At 38.9% G+C, this 10,355-nt stretch overlaps 1 protein-coding gene across 5 annotated transcripts in view; it reads right to left on the bottom strand.

Annotated features, from left to right (window-relative positions):
- Window positions 1-9,624, bottom strand: part of LOC139152816 (uncharacterized) — a 20,354-nt gene extending 10,730 nt beyond the window's left edge. For 2 of the 5 annotated variants that reach the window (XR_011556722.1, XR_011556723.1), the window contains exon 1: window positions 7,752-8,098. Coding sequence is in view for 1 of the 5 variants with exons in the window: in XM_070726161.1 (XP_070582262.1) it covers window positions 4,636-4,796; window positions 5,539-5,743; window positions 6,464-6,802 (705 nt within the window). In the remaining 4 variants the exon portion in view is untranslated. Of the gene's footprint in view, window positions 1-1,915; window positions 2,002-4,623; window positions 4,797-5,538; window positions 5,744-6,463; window positions 6,803-7,751 lie in introns of those variants that run through there. The other 3 variants (XR_011556724.1, XM_070726161.1, XR_011556721.1) reach the window with 3 other exon arrangements.
- Between the last annotated feature and the right edge of the window lie 731 nt (window positions 9,625-10,355).

Genomic DNA, 10,355 nt, shown 5'->3' with positions numbered 1-10,355 from the left:
TCTGCCGTCAATCCCTCCGGTTTCTTCACTGACCATCCTCTCATCTTTTCCATTTTTGCCGTCAACCCTCCGGTTTCTTCACTGACCATCCTCTCATCTTTTCCATTTCTGCCGTCAATCCCTCCGGTTTCTTCACTGACCATCCTCTCATCTTTTCCATTTCTGCCGTCAATCCCTCCGGTTTCTTCACTGACCATCCTCTCATCTTTTCCATTTCTGCCGTCAATCCCTCCGGCTTCTTCACAGAATATCCTACTGTCATCTTTTCCATGTTCTCCATTAATTTCTCCAGGGACTTTATTCCCAATTATCTCGTTACTATCATAAGGTCTACTAATATAAACTTCACTTCTGGCTCTCTCCATATCATCATAACCATCTCTTTCCTCTGTTGTTATGCTGGGACAAATGTTAGAAAAAGTGATGCCCACTGGTTCTCTAACAGTTCATCATTCTTTGCCTCCTGAGTTATGAATTCATAGAGATTTGGGCCATGAACAGCCACATTATTCATGTTTTCTTCTTCCCTCACTATGGTATCTAGCTTCTCAAAGAAGTGGAAAGCACTGTCGGTGATATTTACTAATCCACCCCTGACATTTTGTTTCCTCTTTGTTTCAAGTAGTGTCTCTTTTTCTGCAGAACTTTGAAGACTATCTTCTGTGGCCACAAGATGCTCTAAGTACTTGACTTGCATGTCTAGTCTTTCTACTTCCTTTTCATGTTTTTTCTTGTATAATTTTTGGAGTACATTCTGTTTCTTTCTATATCTTAAAGTCGCCAAACACCAGCCACCTATATACCGGATTTTGCCTCTGCCAGCCACAGACCCCTTAAATGTTTTCTTCTCCGTGTGGTCAGCTTTCTTCGATTTTTCTTTTGTGTCTTGGACAGCATTTTCAATTATTTTAGCTCTAATATGCCTCACTACACAAAAGGCTGTTCTAAAATGTTGTGATGATGGTACTGGTACTTTAAAGAGAATAGCAACACTCTGCTTGTATTTGTCACTTTGTAGAACCTTGCCAAATTCTCTGTACATCCGGGTGGTGTGTTTGTTACTTACTTGTTCATTTCCGGACAGAGCAACAGATGTGGTGAATACCTCCTCCATTTCAGACCACAATACGTTACAGAATTTTTTCAGTCTCTCATGTTCATTGCTAAGATATGATAGTTGTGCATTAAGAGCCTTTTGCTCTTTTGTGACGGGATGTTCATATGAATGGCATTTGAAAAATTCAGCATCTGGTATTACACTAGAGGGCATAGTTTTTTCATCTTGGGTACTGTAAACATGACAATTATCATCACCAACACAGGTTTGTTCGCCACTGTTATCGTTATCAATCTGATATTCTAATTCATGTATGGATATATCTGCGCTCTCTTCTGTGGGTGGCTCTGTATCTTCTGTTACATCAAAAATCTGCATTTGTTGGTCAACTACTTTGCTATTTATTTCGCTTCTGCAACAGGACAAGTTTTCTTCTTCTGTTACTGATGTTTTTGCGTAAAACATACTTATAAATGGGGGCTGCTGAGATATTAGAGCTGGGCTGAAGTTTAACACACGGAGACCTTTCTTGTTCTTGGCTCGTCCAATTGCAACTCCTATTTGGCCCTTTTGTGACATATTTCTACAGTCCACTTCCACTCTCTCTAAAGTTAAACCTTGAGATTTATGTACAGTCATTGCGAAAGATAACTTTACTGGGAATTGTTGTCGACTGGCCACCACACATTTTTTCTCTGGACAATAAACTTGAAAGTCATACCTTGCCAGAGAAACTGATCTGTTACCACTGGGGAAATTCACAGTTACAGTATTATTTCCTAAAGCCTCTACTTTCCCTTGCAGACCATTATAGAGATTGTTAGATAGATTAGCAATTAATATGACTGGTGCACCCACCTTCAAATGCAAATTTTTGGGTGATGCACAAGTTGATAGTAGATTACTGTCTCCATTGTCAACGGATCTATATGTCTTCATTTCACCTGAAAAAAATCACACAAATAGCTATTATAATTTATTTACATTCCTTTATTTGCAAGGTATCTGACACTTTTCTTCATCATATTATTTTACTCATGCTAATATATCTTTCATCATCAGGTTACAAGAGAACATAAAGGAATCAGAGAGGGGATCAATCCGGGCGGAAGAACTTTGGAAAAACTGTAAAGAGGCAACAAGTATCAACATCAAACCAAGTGTTTACGGGAGAACTCTAAGAAAGTTATTTGCAAAAATAAACGTGTCAACAACAAGGGACAAAACGACAGGAAAGACAATGACCTTGTACAGAGGTATTGAATGGAGAAGGACATCATTACCAGATAATGACTGTATATGTCTTGATGACATCAGACACTACCTGCCAGACACAGTTGTTATCCTATCAAGATCTAATATTAACTGTGTACAGTTTGCAATAACCTCACACATAAAAAGCAATGGAAATCTGATACTGAAACAGGTAACTATTTATGAGGATCACTGGCAATTGCAAGTGAGAGGGAAATCCATTGACCTGGAATCAATTAATATTAATCCAAAGATACACAAGCTAAACAGGATGGCCATCAATGATATTGTATCTTTGGTAGAGACAGTTAAAATATGTCATGGTGTTGTTGCAGATGATGGTGACAGAATGAAAGATTCTCACCAGTATCCCTCCAAATGCGTGCGCGAGAAAATCTGTTTAAATGGTAAGGAAAATGGGCGTATGATGTTGAGGCATACCAGTTGTGCACAAGTTCTGGTTTGGAATGCACGCACTAACACGTGTCGGCCTTGTCAGTTTGGATGTAGACTACATTCACAATCACACAATAATACAGTCTGTGCTGAAGAGTTATCTCCAGGTGTACCACAACAAAATACTTGCTCTCAATCAGTGGAAGATTTAATCCTCGACAAAGAAGACCACAAAGACCTGAGTGATATTTTACAAGGAATTTTCAAGGAAGCACCTGAGGAGATGAAAGTGCTGCTACAAAGTCAATACGAGGCCATAACAAGCAAAACACCAACACAAAGGCGGTGGAGAAAAGAAATCATTAGTCTGTGTCTGAATCTATGGGTAAGAAGCCCAAAGTCATACAATGACTTGAAAGACAGCAATATGCTAATTTTACCTTCAGGAAGACAGTTGGCTAGATATAAGAACATGGTCCCCCAAACAGCTGGAATCAGTGATCAAATTTTCCATTGGATGTACTCAGCAGCTCAGGAGGCCAACATACCACAACATGGCTGGGCTGGTGGGTTAATTCATGATGAGACCAAGTTACAACAAGATCTGGTCGTGTCAATGAGGGGAGGAAAGCCGAAGCTAATAGGGTGGGTAGATGTAGGCGAAGAAAGCTTCAACTTACAGATCTTGAAAGATGGTAATGTCACACGCAAACTTGCTACAGAAGTAATACAATTTGTATTTCTTGGATACACAGGCTTTCGGTTCCCTATTTGCCATTTTCCCACGTGTGGCATAAAGGCCTCAGAGCTTCACATAATGATCTGGGATATCATCGCAAAACTACATGACTGGGCATTCTGTGTAGACTATATCATGCAAGATGGAGGAGAGGAAAACAGACAGTTCATCAAATCAAATTTCCAAGGTTCACCTCTTGACTCCAACTACATTAGCCCAAATTTGGTTGACCCATCCAAGACTATCATACACGTTCAAGACTTTTCACATGATGTGAAGAAACTTAGAAATAGCGTTATGAGCAGTGGACATGAAAAGGGTCAACATACAAGATTGCTAACATATGAGGGTAAAGAAATTACTTGGGAACACTTCAAGAATGCTGTACTGTGGGACCGTGATGTCAACAGCAGACCAATATATTACAGGATTTCAGACACACATCTTGCTCCAAATAAAGCAGAGAAAATGAGGAACCACTTGGCCGAAGACATGCTCAACAAAGAAATGCTTCATCTGATGGAGGTTTACCAGTCATGTCTGCCTGATGGTTCTCACCTGGAAAGCACTATTGCTTTCCTAACACAAACAAGTACACTGATTGCAATCTTCCGTGATCGCCGACCTGTAACATCTATGACTGATGACAGACTAGAAGCACTGAAAAGTGTGCATCAGTGGTTCACAAATTGGCGGTACAGTGTGAAATCAGATGAAAGTGTAGTGCAAGGGAAGCGTGCAAAACTACTGCCATCCACTGAATGCTTAGATGATCTTGATTCACTGGTCCTGGGATTTCTGGCAGTATGTGAAAAACATTTATCGTCTTTCCCAGGAAGCCATGTTGTACCTGCAAGATTTAATTCAGATGTTGTGGAAAATCACTTCTGTCAAGAAAGAGGCCTCCATAATGGAAATCTAACACATCCCAATTACTATACATATTGTGCCACTGTGAATGCTGTCATACTTGGACAGACATCTATATCAAGAGGAAGGAAGTCTAATGCTGGTCTATCTGTTGCCAAACCATACAAGTTCTATGTTGACAACAAGAACAATAAGAGAATAAATAGAGACAGATAAACCATCAAAAAGTTGACGATGGTAACTTTACTTCCATGAAAGTAGTCCATGCACTTTCTTCAGTAAAAATTATGATTAACTGATTACATACCTTCCATTGCCATCAATTGCTTTGAATACAAAGACCAACACCATAATTTAGGGCAAAGAGCTTTGTAGGTGGTGGTCCAGGAGGCAGCGGTCGCTTTAGTCTATGCAGTAGCTGGGTTACTTTATCTGATACTTTGCCCTGACAGCAAAGGTTGATAGCCTCAATGAGATCCCCTAATTAAAAAATGGAGGAAAAGTATGAAAATAATGAATCAACTGACAATACATGATATTCTCTGATTACTGACTATGAATATAAACACTTATAGGTGGACCATAAAACCATTGTTACTTTTACTCATCATGACATGCACAACACTTTATTACAGACATCTCATGAAATGTTGGTTCTTTCTCATGTATAGCTACCATTGCTTAAACAAATTTAATTCAGACTAAAGTTTAAAGCTATTACATTGTTCTGACAACGTGAATACCCAATACTGAGCATTTTCAATATGCTGTGGAGAAGAAGAGTATCATATTCTGACCAAAACATGCTGAAAATGTATAATGAAAAGTTAGTTTTTAAGGGTAGTTGTCTTTTCCTGGTATAGACATGTTGAAGGTAAAATATACATTATCAAGTATTATCATTAATTGTTGACATCTAATTTTTGAGGGGAAGACCAAATATTTGTTACAGTCACTGTTCCTTTGACTGCTTTTGGACCCCCATGTCTTCATGTATAATAAAAAATTAAATCAGCTCAATTATTAGAGTTCAAATGTTTTCCTTGATCTATGTTTTTATTACTTTATAGGAGTCAGAAAAGAATGTTTCTTGAGAGGTAAAAAGCAGGCCATTTACTTTACTATAAAGCAATAATCAAGTTAAATATGTGTATTATAAAGTTTTCTACTTGGAGGCTTGCATATCAACAGATAATGTCTAATATGTCAAATGTATACTCACTTTCTGTCTGTCTGTGCACTTCTGTGAGTACAAAGTGGTGTGGTATTAACTCGCTGAACTGCGCTGCTTCAATACACAGTTTTCCCATGTCGTTATATTTCACATTTGCAACAGGTTTTAACTGATAAAAGTCACCACTCAGAACCACTTGAAGTCCACCAAAAGGGACGCTTGACTTTCTTACACAGCGGCAAACTGTCTCAATCTAAATAATTTATTTGAAACAAAATAGATTTTAAATATAAAAACATTAAAAAATAATTTCAACAACCAATTCATTTAATTTACAGCCAGCTATTGAGCTAATGCAGCAGTCAATGTAATCCCCGAGGGACCCCACCTCCGCGCACACGGACAAATGATGGAAATTAGACCCTCTTTAACATGAAACTATGCGGGGGGGGGGGGATTGCCTCATATCAATCCCCTGAGTCACTTTCACGGAGACAAGCGCAGAATTTCTGAATGCACCATCCATAGGGGTGGGGGATTTACTTGTTTTAGGTGTGGATTTTTCAGATTGTCTTGCCCCAGGGGATGGGGCATTTGACAATAGAATCAAATCAGGTCCAATATTATCATTATTCATACAAGGTAACTATGAAAATTACCAGGTCCAAGGAATATATCGAAAATGACAAAGGCAATGGGGTCACAAATTTCATAAGACTAATATTTCCAAATACCCCATTATGCCTTGAGGTTGGGGGGTTGATACTGACTGCTGCATAAAAAAAGCAACTGAGTAATATCCTATTTTCAAATTACATTTATTAGTTTAATTTCTAGTCTGATGATAGCTGTGATATCGCAGCGGTACTTGTGGCGTATATCGAACGCGATCGGGTCATTGGGGTCATCGCCACAGTCCGATGACCCGATCGCGTTCGATCACAGCTAGTCTGATGACAAATAGAAAACTTACCTGTAAAAACAATTTTTCCGACAACATTGAAACTTCGTCAATGAATAGCAATTCTGTGTTCTTGATGTTCCTTTCAATGTGTGCCATTTCTGGTTCATTCATTATTTTCTGAGCAAGCTCAAGGTCACTGTAGCGACCATCCATCAGACCCAAAAAACGATGAACAGTTTGTCCGCAAGGAAAAAGACTGGCAGCCATTCCTGTGGTAGCGGTCATGGCACAGCTATTATTTAGCTTTGCGAGTTTCGTCAACAGATGGGTTTTTCCAGTTCCAGCCTGGCCGAGGATTAGCACGTTGTGCCCTTCCTCGACCGCTTTAATGATTCTCTTCTCCATCATCACAATCGATCGCGCGTTGAGATACTTCAGTGCAAAGGTCAGGAGTTCGCATTGAATTGTGGGTAAGGTAGTTCGAATTCAAGATGGCGGATACAGGGCAAGTGTGCGGAATCCCCAGGAAGTGAATATTGCCAAATTTCGGCACATGTAACGTTTCTAGGCCGGCCATACTGGAGCAATAAACATTTGAAGGTATTTGTGATAGTCGAGGATCATTTATTTGACGCCAGATTGTTTCTTTTGTTTCTTTCTGGCTGCTTGTCTGAAATCGGTGTCTGACCTTTCTATTTTTTCCAAGTAAACGGCGACCTGCGGCCGCCCGCCTCGAACGACTATCCAAGCAACTTACGATAACCTGTGCCATGGGGAAGGAAGTTTGCAAACATCGCGCTCTTGAATGACATTGACATCGCTTTCACATTATAATTTTAGCGAGACCTAGAAAATAGAAGAACACTGTAGTCTCATCATATAACCATACTCCTACTGGCCGAACTCGCAACTGGCCGACCTCTTTTTTATTCGGCCCGGCCTGGCCCTGCATCAGAATTACATAGCGGCCGCCGTGGTATGCACAACGGCGGCCGCTGTGTTAACCACACACTGTGCCCTGAATACCGTGCTGTGTGTTCCCGGCCGTTATACGGCGTCCCACCGCATACAATGTATCTGTCGAGCCCATTCAGGTGCGTTCCAGACGTTACAAGATTCAACTAAAGTCTTTCAAAGTGCTATTAGCATCGAAAACTCTGAGGACATAATTTCGAGATGATAATGATACAAGTTTCATTCATACCGAAGTGATCGAGACGGTCAGGGGCCTAGGGTCGAGTGACTTGTAGAAGCCGCTGCAGCTCACAAGTTACCCGCGACAAAAATGGGGAAAGGTTATAACTTCATAACAGCCGCATAGTGTCATATATAGGAATACAAAGCAGTGGGCACTTACCACTATATCCTTCTCTGACTTGAACGAAAACCAGGAACGTAGTTATAGTGTTCGGTAGATGTACCACGTCTCTCCGGGACCGTGGCTGTACAGTCGATCCCGCTGGCTGAAGTTGTTTGCACTAGTTACTCACACATGGCAGACATAACCATCCGAGCTCAGAATATAGTGCGTGCCGTGTTGCGCTTGATTGACACGTTAAAGGTTGCTAGTTTGGTGTAATTGTTTGACATTTAGCAAGTACTATACTTTTAAACAATTGCTAAGTAGATAAAAATAGATGAAACTTTGAAATTATGGTCCGCTACCTCCGCTACCCTTCGCTACCCAAAATCTCATTTGCATAAATGAATCGTGCCTCAAATCATGCAATAATTGATCTATGAGGATCATCAAAAGGTCAACCTCGCCTTTTAATGACCCGCATAGATGCAGCCGACTCCGCGGCCCCCACCACAGACAGCTACGTTCCCCCAGCTAATACGGAGGCAATATTGTAGCAAAGGAGTTATCATTATTTACTTCTTTAGGGTTGGGATATGACCTCATAAATCCGAATCGTTGTTTAGGCCCCTATTTTCAGACAGCTTTGATTGGAGATCATCATTGTCCAATGTCGGCACAATATCTGTCCGTGTGTGTATGGTGTGTGCTCACCAATTGCCTGACCGTCATAGAAAAATTTTGTCCAAGTCAGTGCCTAAACCAGAGGTCATGCAATTCGGTACACAGCATTAAAATTGAAAGATGTCTTTTTGATTAGATTTTTAGTGGATTTGGTCTACACAATTAACAGTCATTTGCATAATTAATTTTTTTGTGTATCATGCTACATCGCCATTATTCAACCAAAGTTGATGTAACTATGCAGGCACTCAAAGTGCTCTGTGGTTGTACCATGTTAAATATTTGATGTGTCCTACGATTAGTTCATTTGCATTCTTAATCAATTTCTATGATTTGGCTGTATATCAATACTGAGTGCACCGATTGTGGCCAGACTTACGGTAAATATTGATCATAATTATGTCGACTTAAAATGTACGGATTTTAATCAAGACAATTTAATTATTAGCTAATTTGCATATTAAATATATATCTGTAATTAGACTAGATATCGATACTGAGACCATCGATTTAAATGGACCTCTGCCATGTATGACCTTACATAGATCTATCTCTTTATTAAAGTTTATTAACAAGATATAGTATTTTTTCATTTGCATAGTTAATGCATTTCTGTTATTTGGATCTACATCACTACTGAGTTCACCGATTATGACTAGACCGCTACCATTCCTTGAATATAGGTAGGTCAACTAATTTTGTAAGTATTAATGAGCAATACATTCTAATTATTAGCTTATTTGTATGATGAATTTCTGGAATTATGTATGTCAAAAAGGAGGGTAAAAATTGCCGCGGAACTCTGCTATTTAGTAATCCTGTTTTATGAGCACGCCATTCTAATTACTAAGTCGTTTGCATAGTAATGATATTCTATAATAAGTCCATATGTCAAAACTTAATGGCTACCTTGGTTGAACTTCCAGTATATATTGGTTATATGTAAGATATATTTGTCCTGAAAGTTTAATTTGTGTGTTACTGTCATATTTTATCACAATTACATTGTTAATGAATATCTGTATTTAGGCTATATATCAAAGCTATATATCAAAAGTGAATCAAGTGGATTTGATCAGACTTCTAATGTACCAAAGCTATACAAACATTAAGTCATACTGAAAATTCATTAGCATGACATATCAGTGGATTTTATCAGATTATTTATCAAGGTACATAGGAAAAGCTCAATACAGTGAATTTGAACAAGTACAACGTTGATGGATAACTGATTGATTGATTGGTTACCAGGATAATTCTGACGATTATATGATTCTGTTGCTATATTCACCCACTTGAACATCAATGAAGGAATGTGTTTGACATAAAAATATGTGCCAAGTGACCTGTTAAGTACCAGTTACGAATATCATTATAGCACACTTCCAACATTTGATATTGTTTTGAAAAAATACAGATGATTCTAAAAGGTCCTGTGACCTCAAAGATGTCCCTATAATAATTGTGATGATTATTTGCTCCCAATGCTATATCCTATTACTTTAATTAAATGAATGTGTTCCCCTTAAAAATGTGCCAGGTGATCTGCGAAGTGTATGTAACTTAAAGGATTATAGTCCATTTTGTTCGCCCTGTCCAACATTCAGTATTTAATTGAGAAAGAAATAGATGACTGCAAAAGTGTTCAGATGACCTGAAAAGTTTCCCGAATGATTTTATGGTTATATGATCCCACTGCTATATGAAACTACCCATACGTAATCGGATGGATTTGTTTGACTTCAAAAATGTACCAGGTGACCTGAGAGTTTCAGTAAATGAAATGCTTATGGTACAATTTCACAGTTTTGTTTATGACTCGGTATTGTATTTACAAGAATACATATGACTCCAAAAGTGTCCTCGTGACCTCAAAGGTGTCTCTGGAAAATTCTGATGACTGCATGCTCCCTCTGCTATATTCAACCGACTTTTCGGTAATTGAAGGAATGTGTCGGCCTTCAAAAACGTGTCAGG

This window comes from Ptychodera flava, chromosome 16 (assembly GCF_041260155.1).
Source record: "Ptychodera flava strain L36383 chromosome 16, AS_Pfla_20210202, whole genome shotgun sequence".
NCBI lineage: Eukaryota > Metazoa > Hemichordata > Enteropneusta > Ptychoderidae > Ptychodera > Ptychodera flava.
This window is presented reverse-complemented; position numbering and strand designations above follow the sequence as displayed.